We start from the raw sequence: 19,606 nt of genomic DNA, 5'->3' as shown, positions 1-19,606 counted from the left end.
AGATGCCAACGAGCCCCCATTGCCACTAGAACATACATTTGTTTAGCATGACATAGAATAGTCTTTCAACCAGAAGTATGGAATAAAAGAGAGACTGATAAATATTAAAAAAAATAAAACCAAAAAGCAGCTATTTATTTGAGTTCTAGATAAACATTTAGTTCAGATTTAATAGTGTTTCAGAGATGTGGCTGTCAGCTATTTGTGTATGTATGTTATTATTATGGAAGGTTAGATGAGATTTCACCAACATTATTCACCCCTGATTAATGCATTCATTCTAATAATCGAGTCTGACTCTGAATTACAAATCTATGTCTGAAGAATCTGGGTTAAGTTTTGGATTGGAAATTTGGGGAACATGAAAGTTTATGCATAATTTTTGTAATTTTTTCATTGGGTCTTAATAATGATTTTATTCATTTGGGTTTTTTTTCATAGGCTTAACACAGCTCTAATTTTGTCATTAGGAGCAATGTAACATTGGCCACTAATGTATTGTATACTGGTTGTCTTAGAAGGTAACACCTTTTGTATAGTAGGAACTTAAGATAGGCAGACTTCATACAGATAAACAATTGAGAAATATTGTTCTTTTTAAAAAGCAGTGTTAATTGCTGCACCTTTCTCATATTAAGTATATTAGCTCAAGTTCATGTTAGGAAAAACTTTCAGTCTTAAAGGTTTGGTGAGGAGAAATTCAAAAATTATTTTAAAGAATTTAAATTAAATTTGAGGCTACCTCTGCTTTCGCTCTCCCTTCCTCAGCTGTGCAGCAGCGGCAGCGGCAGCTCTCAGCCTATGGCGGAAGCGTCACGCAGGCTGTGGAAGGAGGAGGAGGAGGAGGAGGGAACCAAAGAGAGGCTTTTACCGGGTCTGTGCCCCACAGCCAGGACCGTCCTTGCACCTCAAGCCGCGTTTCTTCCTGCAAAGTCCTTCGGGCAACCCGAGAGTTCCGCTTGACGCCAGAAGGGCTTTGCAGGAAGAAACGTGGCTTGAGGCGCAAGGACGGTCCTGGCTGTGGGGCGCAGACTCGGCAAAAGCCTCTCTTTGGTTCCCTCCTCCTCCCCCTCCTTCCACAGCCTGCGTGACGCTGCCGCCGTAGGCTGAGAGCTGCCACTGAAACAAGTTTGGGAAGGTCCTTTGCGGGCGGCCAGTTCTAGCCGCCTGCAAAGGACTTCCCCACGTTTGCTTTGAAAGAAACCTCTGCGCGGCAGTTAGAAACCTCTGCGCGGGGGTTTCTTGCCATGTGCGCGGCCGCGCAGCCGCGCACCTTAGAGGGAAGAGTGGTCTCTACACCTGACTGGAACTGGGTGGGTGGAAGTGCCAGCATGGCAGTGGGAGATGGGACCATGGGATGGACTTATGGGTGTGGGGGAAAGATCTTGAACGTTCAACTGGGTGGGGAAAACCGGGAAGCTTTCAGATGTGGGTTTTCCCAGATGTGCCAACATGGCTCTCTTCATAAATTGGAACTTTGAGCAATACTTTGCCACAGACTCTGATTTAATTTTGGGTGCTATTTGGAATGCCAACATATTTCTGGATTGTTGGTTGTAGCTCAACCCCTTTCCAAATCCCATGGTTCTTCTGCATGGGAAGATCTACTTTCTCCAGAAACTTTGGTCTCTCGGCTAAATGTAACAGCATAACAGAGTTGGAAGATTTTCTATGTCTTCTTGGGGGTCTCCTAGTCCAACCCCATGGGGGCTGTCAAACACAAGGTCTGTGGGCAGGATTCGACCCGTGATGTCTTTGGAACCGGCCTGTGGGACTGTCCTGGAAGATGTAAGGGGCTGGCCGATGGCACTTTGGCCCAGTCTACCCAATGTGAAGAGGAAACATGCCAGCAATTTGGGGAGTGGAATCAAGATGGACACGCCCACCCAGTCAGCCATGCCCACCTGGCCCTCAAGGTCAACTACAGCCCTGATGCGGCCCCAGTGGTGAAATTCAACATTTTTACTAGTGGTTCTGTAGGCGTGGCTTGGTGGGCATGACAGGGGAAGGATACTGCAAAATCCCCATTCCCTCCCCATCAGCTGGGTCTCCGGAGGCATAGAATAGATGGGGGGGGGGGCAGACAGAGGTGGCATTTACCGGTTCTCCGAACTACTCAAAATTTCCACTACTGGTTCTCCATAACCTGTCAGAACCGGCTGGATTTCACCCCTACATGGCCCACAATGAAATTGAGTTTGAGACCCCTCCTCCATCAGGAGACCTTATACCATTCCAGAGAATCTCAGATTCATCTTTGGTCTCACGGGCTCTTTTAAGAGGAGAAAAACTTACCTGAACAAACTTCCTTTAAGGAGACTGTCCTGGATGCCTGGCTAACAGGGTTTTCTGCTCTGCATGTTGCCTTGAACTCCTGGGGGACAAACCGGATCACAGAGCTCCCAGGGGTAGGACCTGTGCTCTGGGCAGATGAGGTCCAGCTGATGTTCACTCTGTCTTCCCAGGTCCCTGTAGAGCAAGTCAGCTGCCAGGTTCTGTTTCCAGTCCCCTCAGGAGTGCAGGTCACTTTCAGCTCATAGTCCACCAAACGTTCTTGGCAGGAGAGATGGAGAGACACCATTTGTGAAAGAGCAGAAGGCCAAGGAGGAAGGCCAAGCAGCAACAGTTGAGAGTCAATGAATAGTTTTGCATGAATGACAGCAGGAAAAATATGTGTCACTCATTTCTCTGACAATGAATTTCTCCCCTCTCACATGGGACACTCATTGTGAAGAGAGAGGCCCACCATTTGTGGGGGGAGGTACCCTTCATCCTCTGCCTTCCTCGAAGCCCTGTTTATACCAAGCCATGGATTGAGGGCAAGAGGATGAGGCTCCAGGCTCAGACCCTCAAGGACCCCCTGACTCTTCCCCAAAGAGTTTGTGGGTCCAGCCAGTCCCACCAGATCCACAAAGAGGATCCTGAACTGACTGGAGATTCCAGCCTCAAAGCCCACCTGCCTCTCTCTTCATCCTCATGGGAATCCACTTTTGGCCTGATCCAGTCCAGCCTGTGCCCCATGGGCAGGGGAGCCTGAAGGGAACTGTGATGGACCCCCATAGACCTCCTTCCAAGGGTGCAAGATATTGCTTGATTTCAGCTTCTAATAGCCCTCCATCCTCCAACAGAAATCTCCCCCACCTCTCCAAATCTTCCTGGGCAAAGGAGAGATTCCAGGAATTTGTGGCTGGGATACTTACTAAAAACTCGCAGATCAAAGGACTCGACCGCTGTCCTTTCAGTTGGTAAAAAAATTTCTACACTGTATGTGCCAGTGTCCTCTTTCTCTAGAGGGCCAAGATGTAAATTTCTGCAGTCACTGGAGATGTTCAGTCGCTTTTGAAAGTCTGGGCGGAGGAACAAGAAGTCACATGGCAGCTTCTTGAAGGTCACCAAAGCAACATTTATAGCATTGCTATTGATAATTTTATTCAAGGAAATTGTTTCAAATGGTGGAGAGGTCTTCACTTGGAATGTGACAGACTCCCCCAGAATGCCAATCAGTTCTTCTGCTCCAAACGTTCCTGCAAGAAGAAAGAGGAATCCTTCAAAGTTGGGTCAGAAGAGACCTTCTATGCATCCCATTTCTGGCCCTGGAAGCCTTTTCTGAGCAAGGACAGAATGGCTTCAAGATAGAAGACATGATGAGGGCTCTCTGGGCAATGGCCTTTCTTTCATAGAGTAGCAAATGGGGTTCAAATGTCCCATGCGGGAGCTGAGCCTGCTTAAAAGGAGGATGTCAGCCTCTGCTTTGCTGTTGCTTCGGCTGCCATGAAATGGGGAGTGAGGGCATGGTATTTGGGAGGGGTTACTAATTGTGCTGGAGGAAGATTCTGGAGCTCAGCTGCCTATCGGATTACGCATGCGTAGGAGATTCCCGCCTGGACTAAGGGCACCGACATTCCATCTTCGTGATGCCTTTTGAAGTTATCTCACACCTGACACTTGGGAGAATTATGATTGGACTGTAGCTGTGAGGCCAAGGGGTGGGGAATGGGTTATTCTATATATCAATCGCTTTCGCGCCTAAATAATCAGACTTCGCTTACTGTCAGATCCTCTCCATTAGATAATTAGGAAAGAAGACCACGTGACTCCACGAGTAGAAATCAAGTGTACTTTTACTAATTATAAATGATTAAAGGCATAGCGAAGCGAAGTCTGATTATTTAGGTGTGAAAGCGATTGATATATAGAATAGCCCATTCCCCACCCCTTGGCCTCACAGCTACAGTCCAATCATAATTCTCCCAAGTGTCAGGTGTGAGATAACTTCAAAAGGCATCATGAAGATGGAATGTCGGTGCCGTTAGTCTAGGCGGGAATCCCCTACGCATGCGTAGTCCGACAGGCAGTTGAGCTCCAGAATCTTCCTCCAGCACAATGAGTAACCCCTCCCAAATACCATGCCCTCCCTCCCCGTTTCATGGCAGCCGAAGCAACAGCAAAGCAGAGGCTGACAGAGGATCTGCACCACCAGAGAGACTCAACAGTCCGCCAAGCCTCAGGATGACCAGGGCACAGGAAGGACTCTTCTGGAGAACACCTGAGTGATCATTGGAAGCTTTGCTTGGGTTTAGCCTCTTTCTGCTACCAGGCTGGTCTCCTGGAACCCCACCTGTGGCATGGGACAACTTGCCACAGCCAACTTGCTGTGGCCAACTCACCAGGGGCAACTGGCTGTGGGACTATTTCACAATAAAATTTAATTATTTGAAATAAACAAAAATTAATTTTATTTTAATTTTTGTCATCCATTTTTCAACTCGTCCCTCCTTTTGCATTCTTTCTTGAATGATTCTATTCCACCATTTCCTTGATATTAGTGTAGCTCCTGTCCTTCAGCGAGTTGTCCCAGGATGAGTTGACTGGTGAGTTGTCCCATGGCAAGTTGACCATAGCAAGTTGGCGAAGTATAATTGCCTGCAGCAAATTGTCACCAATCCCCTCACAGGATGCCCCTGTTATTGGCTTACCATTTCCCCCCCTACAATCAGAGTGGAAATAGCAAGGTAGGGGCCTTGGAATAGTTTTGATGGACTAGATGATCCTCATGGTCCTTCCCAACTCTACAAATTTTATGCTCCTGGAAAATTGAGAATCTGAAAAAGCATAGAATTCCTAGAATTTAAACCCCAAGATATAAAATAGTACCAGCATACTTTTAAAAGTTTAAAAGCTGAATGGTGACTCTCCCCAATGCCGACACCCCAGATCTTTGAAACTTCAACTGCTTTATGATGGCCTTGAGACGGAAGACCCCCTATCTGACCAAAAGGCCAGAGATAGCATCAGGCACATCAGGCAAGGACGCCGAATGGTGGCTGAATGCATCAAAGAATTCCGCGACCTGTGAAAGGGGCTGACATCACGACGGTATGATGTGCGACCTCGGATCTCCAAGATCACAGTCGACACTTTTGCCGCTGGACGGTCCATTTACACCTAAACCATCCCGAAGAGAAGGTGACAGGGAAGAGTATGTCTTGCTGATCTCAGGGACATCGCAAAGTCCCTGATTGAATCCAGAGAATCTCTTCAAGCCAGCGGCAATAAACACAGGCTCAAGCTGCTGAAGTTGGGACAGCTCTGCAACAGAAGGAAAGCGGAAAGAGAAAGTGTGTCCATCTGGTGAGGAAAGCTTATTTTTATAAAAGACTGCCCAAAAAAGATTGAAGTTAAATTAAACTGGTAAAGGAAATAAGCGGCGAAATTAAGCATTATTGGACAGTGTGTTATCTTTTTTTTTTTTTTTCCATTGATAGAAGTTTTGTGAACATTTTTTACTTTTTAAAGTGAAAGTATCAGATTTTCTTCTTCTATTTCTTTTTCCTATAGATTAAATCTTTTCCTTTATTTCTACAATACTGATTGGTATGGATTCTTTCTTTTTATTTTGTTTCATTTAAGAATTTTGTTTCTTCTAAGCCTGAAACATAAAGAAGATATAAAAGGAATATAAAGAGGGTAGTAATCTTAGAGGGAAAAGAAGTTTCACTGCCACTTGGAAGTTGGAGGTTGAGACCTGGAAACATTGCTTTTTCTTTTTTCCCTTTGAGCGCTTGCTTACGTCCCTACCGCCCATGGCGTTCCGCAGGTGGGCAAAGAGCCACCCGCTCTTCAGCCAGGAGTTTCTCATCCACAACCACGCTGACATCGGCTACTGCCTGGTGCTCTCCGTGTTGATCTCGCTTATGTTTGAGGTGAGCAGTGGTTCACTGTGGCGGCAGGGCCCCGGCGGCAGGGCTTTAAAGTCCCGGCGCTGAGTCCGCCATAGAGCGGGATGCATCCCACTCTATGGTGGACACAGTGGCGGGGCTTTGGCGGGGCTTTCGGAAAGCCCCACTGAAGCCCCAGCACTGGCAGACATAGGGCGGCTTTTGCCAGCTTGCCTCACTGGCCATGAACCTCACCGCACGTCACTGTCAGGAGGGGGAGTGGGTATGTATTTTCAATGCAAACAGAGTTTATTCTTGTAAACTCCATGCTTAGCCTCATCAACTTGTCTTTTTTTTTTTACTTTAAAGAGGACTGGGGCAGCCATTCTGGATTTGGTGGTTGAATGAATCCCCAGGCTAGGTTCATGTAGATGTACTCTCTCATCTCTTTGGGGGTCATGGAGTACATCTTCGGCTTAGGTAATTTCTCCCCAGGTTCCAATTCTATGGCAGTCTGTGGTGTGGGTGGGGTATTACACGTCTCTTCACTAAATACCCCTACTGGGTCCTGGTATTCTTTTGGGACCTGGGGAGTGTCTGGGAGTGGCTCAGATGTAGCTGCAACTCTCTCGCTTCACTCAATGCCATTCATCTACTGGACAGCTTTCCCCGCAGCAGCACTGGGAGGGAGGGGAGGGCCCACTCCCAGTCTCAGCTTTCTGTTACATCCTTCCCACCAAATGGTGGGGGCCCATTTGTCCGGCCATGCCAGGCCTAAAAACTGCTGAAGCAGAAGCCTTGTCCTGTTGGGGAGGGAACCTCAGGGTAGATTGGCTCATGATCACTCTTGTCCGTTCAGGCCCGTTTGTTTGCCCCAGGTGTTTGAGACTCGTTCGGTTGAACCTCTCCACTAGTCCCTCCAAGGTCTGCCTGTGAAATGCCATCCAGTATCTCCAGTCCCCCAACTCATTCAGGTCCAGCAGTCCCTTCGCTCTTCACTGGAGAACTGTGGTCACCAATTCCCTCGTTGAGCTCACTGGGAGGTCCCTCCTGGACTGAACCTTGGCATCTGAAGTCCTCCTCTGCCTGGTGCAGACCTCTGGTAGTCAGGTGTGTGGACCTTCAGCTGGGTCATTTTCCAGGTGATCTCCACCACCACTTCTACCACCTGCTGGCTCTCCATGGGGGTCTTCAGGCTCTCCAGGGGGCAATGCTAGTGCCTTCAGCTTTCTCTTCTTCTTCTCCATCTCTGCAGTCTTCCCTGAGTCTTCCTGTTCCCTCAGTAAACCGGATGAGCAGTAGGTCTCAGGACTCAAGAGAGCAGCTCTGGTTGGAGTGGAGAATTAGGAGAGTTGGTTTAATGTCAGTATTTCCAAGCAGTACACCCATAGGAAGCAGAACCCTAAGGCCGGTACATTCCTCAAAGAACAGTTTTATTGGAGATATTGGCACAACTACTGAAAATTGACTCTGAAAGTTCCGGTGGTTTTCAATTAATTAAAAAGTGAAAGTTCCCCCTTCCCCCAAGTCATCAGTCGCATTGTCCAATTGAGGTGCTGGCTGGTTGCTTGGTTACTCCACTACTCCTCTCTCTCAGGCACCTGTCGGTATGTCCTTGGTTCCCACAGGAAACTTGTTTGTCTTGACTACAAAACTCCAGCTATCTACTTTTCCCTTCCCTTTCCCTTCTTCTGCCTTGCTTCAGGGCTGACACTTTGATTAAATCCTATCTCAGTCTATTTAGTCCATTGTGAGTGTTAAAGTTGGGAGCCACTCACAAAAGCTGATTCCTTTCAATAGGATTTGTTATTCTGAAAGATTCTGATTTTGTTGTAGAGCTTTAGTAATTCTCACCATTCTGTCGGGACCATAATGGTCTCCTCATACGAGCCGATCCAGTTAGGATGGTCACGATTCCCAGTTTCGTGGTGTTTAGCCCAGCAAATGAGTCATGGGAAGCTTATTTGGAGTGGTTTGAATGTTTCTTACAGGCCAACGATTTCACAGATCTGTCGAGTGACTGAAAAAGGGGCTGTTTTTTTGAGCTCTTGTGGTCTGGAGATGTTCAATACGGCTCGAGCCCTGTCAGCCCCAATGCCTTCCTATGCCATTCCACGGGACACACTCATTGTGAAGCTGAAGAACCATTATGGCCCAGCTCCCTCACGGATCGCCTGGAGACATGTGTTTAGACCGGGGTAGTCAACCTTTTTATACCTACCGCCCACTTTTTTATTTCTGGTAGTATTACAATTTTCTAACTGCCCATCAGTTCCACAGTAATGGTGATTTTATAAAGTAGGGAAGTAACTTTATAAAATTTATAAAGCAGAGTTACAGCAAACCCCTACCGCCCACCATGAAAGCTGGAATGCCCACTAGAAGGCGGTAGGGACTAGGTTGACTACCACTGGTTTAGACAATGCCCTCAAAGGGATGGGGAAACCATCAATCAATACATGGCGCCCTCTGAACAGCGACCATCTGCTGCGAGTTCTGAAACCTCAATGAGGCGCTACTAGAGCAGATGGTCTGTGGGCTGAGATACATGAGGCTTCAGCGCCGATTGCTTGCCCACTCAGAGCTCATCCTACAGATCGACATGGACGAAGCCTGAGCACCAGGGATGTCGGACAGGTCCCCGGCAGAAATGCAGAGAGTTCAGTCAGTTGGAGTTCCCGCCACCAAATCAGTCCTGGTGAACCAACAGGACACAAAAGATGTGAACGAGATGGCAGAAGATGACGAGGTCAGCCGCCTCAAAACCCAGGCAGTCGTTTAGGTTACTCTGCTAAATCTCCTCAGGGAGGGGGCCTGGGCTGTGGTGGGAGCCACTTCAGAGCTCAGTGCAAATATAAGGCAGCCATCTGCAGGATGTGCGGAGAGAAGGGCCGCTTAGCCAACATTTGCCGAGCAACACTGCCATCTGCGGACTAGCCATCTGATCGCTCCAGTGGGCCAACAGGAGAGCAGGAAGACCCCGAGAGGACTCTTTCGCTGTCAGCTGTGACTCAGCTGACCAGGAATGATTGGTCAGCAGTGCTTCCACAACACACAACAGCAAACACACGATTCATCTAACAGTCTTAATCGAGGGTGCAGCATGCAATGTGGAAATTGACACGGGTGACCAATCTGGTGGCCATAATCTCCTGCCTCTGCCATAGCCAATGGGCACCGCTCTCGCTCCTGCTGACCAGTTGCAACTGCGAGGACTTAGCAAAACATATTTCAAACTGTAAATTGCTCTTGGATATTATGAAAGTATGTATGTATTTTCTAACCCAGACTGTGGTTTTGAAAGAGAAAGACATAAGCAGAAGTTATGTTCCTTTGTATAATTATTAAAATATACACGGCCTGTCCTTACAAATCAGTAGGGCTTTGCTCTGAAAAACAGTAAAACACGAAATATTTAGGAAATTAAGTGAATAGATATTTTAGGTTATATGTGTGTCAGGTGCCTAAAAGTGATACTGCCACTCAATTGGGAGGAGGGGGAGGGGGCTTGGAGTCCATTTATTAGCAGTGCCTGTGAGAACTTGATATTTTACAACTGGTTTCCTTCCTTTCCCACTTCTGCTAATTGCAAATTCAAGAGTCTTCATTTTCTTAAGTTAGGAGAGGAGCTCTTACAATGTGTTTGAGATCTCAGAGGCTACAAAGATTTTTTCTAAACATTTTATTCATCCAGTATATTGAATACAGTATATTGTCGGGATGTTTGCATTTGCAAAAAGAAAGACCAGTGAAAAAATAATAATAATAATAAATATTAACACATAAACCAATAATAATTATATAATAACACATGTATTAATGACAATAATAATCCTATAACCAAGTAGTTTTAATGAACTAACTTTCTTTTTACATTGACTTAATTACATTTTTGTTACTTGTAATAATTGTAGTTATAAACTTTTTTTAATACAAACATTCATAGTCTTTCTTTCTCTAATTTCTACCTCTTGTCTCTAACCTCTCATAAAATCGATTCCAAATCAAATAATATTCTGTGTCTTCTTTATCTTTTATTTTTAGAGTTAGTCTGTCCATTTCAGCACAGTCTAATTTTTTTTTGAATTACATCTTCACCTGGTGGGGTGTTGTCATTTTTCCTGTATTTTGCAAATATGATCCTTGCTGCTCTTAGTATATATAAAATTAAATATGTGGTCCCTTTATCATAACCCTCCGGGCATTATGCCCAACAAACTTATTTCTGGTTTCAGATCGATATTCTGTTGAAGAATCTTTCCCAGCCAGGTATGTATTTTCTCCCAATGTTTAAGTTTTCTTGCTTTAATGCACGGCCACCACATATGATAGTAAGTACCTGGGGATTGCTTGTATTTCCAGCATTTGGCAGAAAGATTGCTAAACATTTTTTTTTGCCAGTCTTGCCGGCAGTAAATGCTACCTGTAAAAGATTTTGTAAAGATTCTCTTTGTATGCCAAAGCCATAGTCAATGTATAAATGTCCCCAAGTTTTTACCATTTCTCTAATTCTATATTATAATAAAAAAAAATTGGCCATACAATCTTTGTTTCTTTGACTTGCTCTTCCTCCATTTTATAAGTCAATAAGTAATTATGTATTTTTAATCAATTTTTTGTCCGTTCTCATTAAAATTTTACCAAGTTGGTTCTTGGTTTGTTGGTTCTTGATTTAAATCCCATCTTTTAATGTCTTTCCCATATCTAGAAGATTCTATACAATCTTCCTACCATATTGATTGAAAAATTATTTGGGATTTTGCCAATTTTACTTATGTGTTCTGGACTTCCATTATTAATACATTTTGTCTGAAATTCGGTTTTTATTCCTGCTAATTAAATCTGTATTGTCGAGTATAATAACACACCCATATGAACAGACAGATAATGGCATCATCTTTATGTTTCTTACGTTTTTCAAAGAAAAGAGGGGAAAATATTGTCCATCTCTTATTATAAAATTTGTATTTTCAATCTTATCTGCCTTTTTCTTAAAAATCTTCCCCAACTCAGCAGTTTTCAATGGACTCCAAGTTCCTCCAGAGTTTTGTATCTATTCCAGTAATGATCCAAGTTATAGTCAAGGAAACAAACCATGTTTTGAGCCCCAAATTTCAGTCCTGGTTTGAAACTAAAGCTAGAAACATAAGTAAAAGAGACACAACTTACCAGCTCCAAAGAGAACGAGTGATAACCACAAGCCAAGGATGTTCTTGTGGGGCATGTTGGTGGCCGGTGTTTGAACAAGAAGTGAAGAGAAGTCTAGACAAACTTCTGCTAAATATACAAGGACGGCCTCTTTGGTGTGAGAAACATCACAGATGCAAAATTGTGCAGCCCTCTTATTACTGTGTTTGCAATTTGTTTTGTGCAATTCATTTATTTATTCAGCTTATATAGAGTAATGTTATTCTTATATTCTGGGCAGCTTACAAAATTAGACCATAAACAATACCTTCTAGAAGATCCCAGAAGTTCTGGTTGTCAGGTTTTCTGACTGATGAACCCAACCAAACCAGCAAGTTGAAGTGATCAGATCTCTTTAAGCATCACTTTATTGAGTACATCATTTTGTCATGCATGAAGCAAACAGAACTCTAACAGTTTTTCTCTAATTAATGACTTCTTTCCTCACATTGTCCAGTGAGGTGTTCTGGTGTCACTATGGCAACTCCTTCAGGCCTTGCCAAACATCGGTTGAGATTGCCGAAGGGAATCTGGCTTCCCCATTGACTTTGCTTGTCAAAAGGTCACAAAAGGGGGATCACATGACCCTTGGACACTGCGACCGTCATAAATATGAGACAGTTGACACAGAGAAGAGGGAGTCAATGTATTCTCCAAAGCACCTGAAGACATTTACAAGAAGCAGTGGGTGAAAACTAATCAAGGAGAGAAGCAACCTAGAACTGAAGAGAAATTTCCTGACAGTGAGAACAATTAATCAGTGGAATGACTTTCCTCCAGAAGTTGTGAATGCTCAAACACTGGAGGTTTTCAAGAAGAGATTGGATAAACATTTGTCTGAAATGGTACTGGGTTTCCTGACTGAGAAGTGGGTTGGACTAGAAGACCTCCAAGTCTCCTTCCAACTCTCTTATTCTATTCTGGAGTGGAATCTGAATTTTAATCACATGACTGCGGGGGTGCTACAACTGTTTATAAGTGTGAAATCAGGTCAAAAGTCACTTTTCTCAGTTCTGTTGCCAAGAAAATTGCCGTAGCTTTAAAAATCTTCATTTTCACTTTTCAACACAAAGCCCTTCATGCTTCCAATTTCTTTCGATTTGTGGTTCCATTGGGGCTCTGCAGACAGATGTTCCCATGAATACTCTGGATGGGATCAATTTTGCTTCTTGACCAAATTACAAGGAAAAGTGTCTTCAGATAGTGTTACCAATGGTTGCTGAACTGCAGGGAGAAATTTCATCCAAAAGAGATGCCCAACAAGACCATTGTCCCAGTTCTATTGTATTGATTGTTCTTTTAACCCCCCTTACCCACCCACCCACACAAACGATCAAAAGTTTCAATTTGCAAGCATTCAACTTCCCCATTCTGCCCAATGTTTCCTAATTATCCCAAAAATCCTTGCTGGTTTCTGTAAAGAAAAACAGCTTATTTCTTTCCTACTCCAAGCTGAACTCAAACTTTTTTGGCTTCCCAAGCCTGCAGGAATTTCTCTGTACCTACAATTATCGTACAATTTTGAACACCGTAAAAGCTGTGGTCGTGTGAGCTGCTTTCAGTTCTGCAAGCTCTTCAGGTTGTTGTTGTTGTTGTTGTTGTTGTTCTTCTTCTTCTTCTTCTTCTTCTTCTTCTTCTTCTCCTCCTCCTCCTCCTCCTCCTCCTCCTCCTCCTCCTCCTCCTCCTCCTCCTTCTCCTTCTTCTTCTTCTGGGTCTCTGCTGTCTGCAGCTGATTTCCTCCCAGCGTGGAGGCCCTCGGAGGCTTCCCTCCCCCCACCAGCTCATACGCTCCTTCCTGGAACTATGGTCTGCTGTGTCGGGACTGAATTTGACCTCAGTTTGGCTGCCGGACAGTCTTTGGCAGCTTTCAGGGCTTCTGGGGAGGCTGGCTCCAGCCGTGGTTTCCACAGGGCTGGTCTCTAGCCATAACGTAGGATGTAAAGTGAGATTGGGACATTAAGTGTGAAGCCTACTGGGTCAGGCTGGACAGCCTCTCGGGTCCCCTTTACTTCTATATTAAAAAGCCACATAGGCAGAGTTGCAGCTTGCAAAGGAACAGAAAGTGTGCCTAACCGCAGAGTTAGACCACAAGGGTCAGCTAAAGTTCGCTTAGAGATTCGTACTCAGTACCTATGACAAAAGGAGATGTAAGACTCTCATCTACTTATAAGGCTTTCCCCCCAAAATAACCAATAAGAAATGAGTTAAATATTTCTGTGTTGCAATGCTTTTGAGGATGTATAAGAACGCGTGCTTCGATAATGAAGATTGTTCAGAACTTGCAATGCTAAGCCATGGGCTCGCTTTCTGAACCTGGCTGCCAAATAAACTTTTCCTGTAGCCTGAGAAGTCTAAAGCCTGTCATTTTCTGCAACAGCCAGATGGATCTCCACCTTGTCTGCCAACACATACCAGTGCTGGAGGTCCCCAGGGGCCCCTCAGGAGATGCAGCCTTGATAGACTTCCCCTTTAAGCCCATCTTTCTAGCACGCCATCAGGGCCTCTGGGGGCGAGCCATGCATGTGGCAGGCCAGCTCACGAAACTCCTGGGTGTATCCTGCCCCTGGCCTCCGCCCTGGTTGATGCTCTTCATCCTGGTCCTAGCCTTGGGTTCAGGTCTAGGGGGTCTGCAGAGCGTCGTCTTAAAGTGGTGGTAATCTCTTAGCTGGGGGGGCATTATTGTTGGGGAGCGTGACCATCCAGTCTACAACAGCCCCTCCCAGGGCCATGGCGACACATCTCACTTTGGCTGCCTCTGATGAGAAGTCCTCTCCATACTCCTGCGTGTGATTCCAGACTTGAGCTGGGAAGAAGAATCCCAGGGCTTTGGGATCCCCTCTGTATTTTACTCCCAGTGGGGGAACCTTAGGAATTCAGCACGTCAAATTCAGCGTTGTGTGTTCAGCCCTGTCGGTAGACAGGGGTCTCCAGATTGGCTGATTAAGGAGATCTTGCCTAATGTCAGGCCTGCCTCCATTCAAAATCCAAGAAAGAACACACACACACACACACACACACACACACACACAAACACACACACACACACACCTCCACTGATGTAGAGAAGAGGTCCTTTTGCTGAGCCTGAAATGATAACAGTGAAAGCAAGGCAGGATCTGATTCAAAATACACGAACGTTACAGATTGAGAGTTTTCCCAAATCCCTCCCCCCATGGTCCCTTCCTGAGTAGTGGTTTAGTGGTTTAGTGGTTTATTAGCATTTGTAGGCCGCCCTTTTCCCTGAGGGGACTCAGGGTGGCTCACAGAAAACCAGGGAGAGGGGAATACAATATTAAGACAACAACATATAATAAAAATAGTAAGCAACATTCATTCATCATTCGGGCGGGGTAGCAATTCTTATCCCCAGGCCTGACGGGCGAGCCAGTTCTTCAAGGCTATGCGGAAGGCCTGGACGGTGGAGAGGGTACGAATCTCCACGGGGAGCTCGTTCCAAAGGGTCGGGGCTACTGCTGAGAAGGCCCTCCTCCTTGTAGTTGCCAGCCGACACTGGCTGGCCGATGGAATGCGGAGGAGGCCTAATCTATGGGATCTTATAGGTCGTAGGGAGGTAATTGGCGGAAGGCGGTCTCTCAAGTATCCAGATCCACTGCCATGTAGGGCTTTATGGGTGATTAATAGCACCTTGAAGCGCATCCGGAGATCGACAGGTAGCCAGCGCAGCTCGCGGAGGATAGGTGTTATGCGGGTGAATCGGGGGGCACCCGCAATCACTCGCGCGGCTGCGTTCTGCACTAGCTGAAGTCGCCGGATGCTCCTCAAGGGCAGCCCCATGTAGAGCACATTGCAGTATTCCAGCCTAGAGATCACAAGGGCCCGAGTGACTGTTGTGAGGGCCTCCCGGTCCAGGTAGGGTCGCAACTGGCGCACCAGGCGTACCTGGGCGAATGCCCCCTTGGTCACAGCCGTTAAATGGTGGTCGAATGACAGCTGTGGATCCAGGAGGACTCCCAAGTTGCGAACCCTCTCTGAGGGGTGTAGAATTTGACCCCCCAGCCTGAGTGTTGGAATGTTTGCCAAATCTTTGGGAGGGAAACACAACAGCCACTCGGTCTTTTCTGGGTTGAGCACAAGCTTGTTAACCCTCATCCAGTCCATAACGGCCTCAAGACCCCGGCCCATCACGTCAACCGCTTCATTGATTTGGCACGGGGCGGACAGATACAGTTGAGTATCGTCCGCATATTGATGGTATCTAATCCCGTGCCTGCGGATGATCTCTCCCAGCGGTTTCATGTAGATGTTGAATAGTAGGGGGGATAAGACCGAACCCTGCGGCACCCCATAATTTAGGGGCCTTGGGGACGATCTCTCCCCTCCCACTAACACCGACTGCGACCTGTCCGAGAGGTAGGAGGAGAACCACCGTAGCACGGTGCCTCCCACTCCCACCTCCCGCAGTCGTCGCAGAAGGATACCATGGTCGATGGTATCGAAAGCCGCTGAGAGGTCAAGGAGGACCAGGATGGAGGGATGTCCTTCATCTCTGGCTCTCCAAAGATCATCCATCAATGCGACCAACGCGGTTTCTGTGCTGTAACCGGGTCTGAAGCCTGACTGGAAGGGGTCTAGATAGTTTGCTTCCTCCAAGGACCGTTGGAGCTGGAAGGCCACCACCTTCTCAACAACCTTCCCCAAGAAGGGAAGGTTGGAGACCGGGCGATAACTATTGAGGACAGCTGGATCCAAGGATGGTTTCTTCAGGAGGGGTCTCACCACCGCCGCTTTCAGTGCGGCGGGGAAGTTCCCCTCCCGAAGGGAGGCGGTTACAACCGCCTGGATCCAGCCTCGTGTCACCTCACTGCAGTTAACAACCAGCCATGAGGGACACGGATCCAGAGCACAGGTGGAGGAACTTACAGCTCTCATGGCCTTGTCCACATCCCCGGGGGTAACGTCCTGAAACTCAACCCAGAGCTGTTCTACTTGATCCCCCTGTGCCTCGGCTGGAACTGCAGGTGTGGAGTCCAAGTCCGACCGAAACCGAGCAATTTTGTCCGCTAAGAATTGGGCATATTCTTCAGCTCTGCCCTGCAGGGGTTCCCCCGTCTCCCTTTTGTTCAACAGGGAGCGGGTTATCCTGAACAGGGCGGCTGGGCGGGACTCAGCGGATGCAACCAGGGTGGCTATGTGTGATCTTTTTGCTGACCTAAGTGCCCTAGTATATTCCCTGGTGCAGGTGGTTACCATTGCTCGGTTCGATTCGGACTTATCGGACCTCCAACGGTGCTCTAGGCATCTCCTCCGGCGCTTCATCTCCCGGAGCTCCTCAGTAAACCAAGGGGGTCTCCGGGATCCGCCGCCTCGGAGGAGCCGCAGTGGCGCAATCCGGTCGAGGGCCTCTGACGCTGCCAAGTGCCACGCAGCAGCCAGAGTCTCCACCGGACTGTGGGCGAAAGTGTCAGGAATAACCCCAAGCTCTGTCTGGAACCTTGATGGCTCCATAAGGCGCCTGGGGCGGAACCACCTGGTCGGTTCCTCCTCCCTACAGTGAGGGTTTGGCCTCCGGAAGTCGAGCCTCAGTAGGCAGTGGTCTGACCACGACAGGGGTATGATGTCGCTCCCCCTCAGACCAAGATCGTAAATCCACTGCTCCGAGAGAAATACAAGGTCAAGCATGTGTCCCGCTGAATGGGTTGGGCCTCGAATTACTTGGGTCAAGCCCATGGCTGTCATGGAAGCCATGAACTCCTGCGCCCCATCAGAGTTTTCACCGAGCGATGGCAAGTTAAAGTCCCCCAGGACCATCAGCCTAGGGAACTCAACTGCCAGCTCGGCTACCGACTCGAGGAGCGAGGGGAGGGCTGCTGCAACGCTGTTGGGAGGCAGGTACGTTAGCAGCAACCCCACTTGACCCTTGAGGTCCAACTTTAACAGCAAAGACTCACACCCGACAATCTCCGGAGCAGGGACCCTACGAGGAACTAACGACTCCCGGATGACGGCGGCCACACCCCCGCCCCTTCCCTGGGCTCTCGGCTGATGCAGCACCTGAAATCCTTCTGGGCACAGCTCTACAAGGGGGACTCCTCCCTCTGGGCCCAGCCAGGTTTCAGTAATACATGCCAGGTCTGCCCTCTCGTCTAAAATTAAGTCCCGGACGAGAGGAGCTTTATGGACGACAGACCTGGCATTTAGCGACAACAGCCTGAGACCAGGGTCCTGACTACTTACGCCATCTGGTCTCGGAGTGGGACTCCCAGGGCCGGAAGGAGGGATCTCTGTGATGTAGCGAACCCTCCTTCCCCGGTAATGGCCTGCCCTGAAGTCCCCGCCGTATCTGCCCCTCCCTGTTATGACCGCAATACCCCGACCCTCTCCCGTGTCTCTGGTCCCCTCAACCACCCCTATAGCCCCCGCAACCCCCGGCAGGTCCTCCGAATCACACATACTCATACACTCCCCCAAACAGTCCCCACGTAATAGTTAAAAAACACAAAATTTACAACAATATAATCATAAAAGTGGGACATTCATTCATCTCATACGAACCTCATGCATAGCCCATACAAAGAAAGAAGAAAAAAAGATGAAAGAAAAGAGTGAAAGTTAAAGTAGTTGCGCAATTGATTAAAAAGTTTTAAAATGCGAGTTCAGTTTGTTGCCATCAACTGTCCATCCACAGCCCAGACCACAGTTTCCTTCTGGGGATAGGCACCAGTAGTAATGATAGTAATAGTCAGGGCTAAGACAGACAGGCACACAGGGCCTAGGTCTATAGGTGTGGGAGATCTGATAAGCAGAGTCCGAGGCGGGAGGGAACCAGTGTTGGTAAAAAGGCAGCGTTGATGGAAAGAGCAGCGTCGAAGAATAAGGCAGCGTTGGTAAAGGAAACAATGCTGGAACAGGGGGTTATGTTGCTGGAAAGAGTAGTAACAGTACCAGTAACAGCGTTGGTAGAAGGGACAGTATTGGTAAGGGGAGCAATGTTGTTGAAAGCAATGGTATCGCTGTAAAGCTGAGTTCAATATGGAGGAGGGGGGGGGGCATCCGGAAAAGGCTCCAGCTACGGCACACCCAATCAGCCGCCCGCTTCGCCAAGGCCGGACCAAGCCCCCATTTGAAATCCCCAACTCTAAACAACGATGATGAATAATCAGCCCAGTCAGAGTTACCATAAATTCCCCAAGCTCTCCGAGCTGTCCACCAAGCTGTTCGCCAGGCTTCAGAGCTGGTAGAAAAGGGGCCGAAAAGCCCCGCCGTTGCTGAGGCCGCCGCGAAACGCCCTCAATCGTCTCCGCTCCCAGTGCCACCGTGAGACCGCTATACTCGCCGCCAAGGGTGCCCAGCCGCTGCCGAGGCCGCCGAAGCCGCCGCGGAACGCCCTCCGTCGCCTCCGCTCCCACCATGTCCATGCGGCCGCTGCCGCTGCGGCCGTTGCGCTCACCGGCAAGGTCTAAAGCCCGCGAACGGCAAAAGGCGTTGGTTTCGCTCCATTCATGGCCCGTACAGGTCCTCCGACTTCCTATCATCCCGGGGGACCCTGGCAAGGCGGTAAAAGGCTGACTCCACGGGCTCCTGAAGCTTTTTTCCGTCAAGCCTTCTGCGACGAAGGAGCCCTGGCCGCCATTCTGATCCTCGCGCATGCAAGCCCCTCCCTCGACCCCAGTCAATGTCCCACATAGTGTCATGTGAAGCTCTTCCTCGGGTATTCTGCCCATCTGGAGTCCCAGGACGGTTGGCCTTGACTGGATGTAAACAACTCCACTCAGCAGCACAGTTATTCTTGAGAGTTCACATCTCACCAGCTCACTTCCCCAACCCAAACGCCATGCCCCCCTCCCTCGTTACTGTGGCAGCCGATAGCAAGAATGCCTCAAAGTAGAATCCCATGCTGGAGCTCTGGCTGACGTCCTGAAATTAAACAAAAAACATGGTCTCTTCTGGGTCCAGGCAAAGCAGCGGCAAAAGGAGATGGAGGAGCAGTTGAGGTGCAGGAGAGGAAGGCATGGGGTGGCCACCGGGGCATGGAATAGGCCTGAGGCCACCCTGTGAGCCCCCCCCACTAGCCACATTGGTAATAGAGTTCATGGGTGGCCTGCAGAAGTGTCCCTGTCTCAACGGCTCCTCTTCAAAGCTACCAAGGAAGACCATGGATATGCTAAGAGGCAGGAGGGAGACTCACCTGAGGACTCACCTCTGTCAGTAGGATCCAATGGTGGTGGGTTCCTTTGGGTGTCTGTCGGCCTCCCTCCTCCAGCTGCTAGAAGAGAACAAAGAAGATGGTTGAGCTTTAGGAA

General features: G+C 48.0%; 1 protein-coding gene across 1 annotated transcript; it reads right to left on the bottom strand.

The window, feature by feature from the left end:
• Positions 1–2,275: 2,275 nt before the first annotated feature.
• On the bottom strand, positions 2,276–18,838 carry LOC116520196 (SLAM family member 6-like). Its single transcript, XM_032234344.1, has 4 exons — positions 18,482–18,838; positions 18,249–18,324; positions 3,201–3,524; positions 2,276–2,553 (listed from the first exon to the last, which is right to left on the bottom strand). The coding sequence occupies exons 1-4, from the start codon at positions 18,836–18,838 to the stop codon at positions 2,276–2,278; spliced, it is 1,035 nt and encodes a 344-aa protein (XP_032090235.1).
• Positions 18,839–19,606: the final 768 nt, after the last annotated feature.

The sequence above is a fragment of the Thamnophis elegans genome, chromosome 17 (assembly GCF_009769535.1).
Source record: "Thamnophis elegans isolate rThaEle1 chromosome 17, rThaEle1.pri, whole genome shotgun sequence".
In the NCBI taxonomy this organism is placed as follows: domain Eukaryota; kingdom Metazoa; phylum Chordata; class Lepidosauria; order Squamata; family Colubridae; genus Thamnophis; species Thamnophis elegans.
Note: the sequence above shows the minus strand (reverse complement) of the source record. Positions and strands in the feature narration are given on the sequence as shown.

Coding starts and splice junctions, on each gene's coding strand:
- LOC116520196 (XM_032234344.1), bottom strand. CDS start 18,838: ATGATAGGAAGTCGGAGGACCTGTACGGGCCATGAATGGAGCGAAACC. Junction 18,325..18,481: donor GAGAGCTTGGGGAATTTATG/GTAACTCTGACT, acceptor TATTGAACTCAG/CTTTACAGCGATACCATTGC. Junction 2,554..3,200: donor CTTTGATCTGCGAGTTTTTA/GTAAGTATCCCA, acceptor TCTCCTGCCAAG/AACGTTTGGTGGACTATGAG.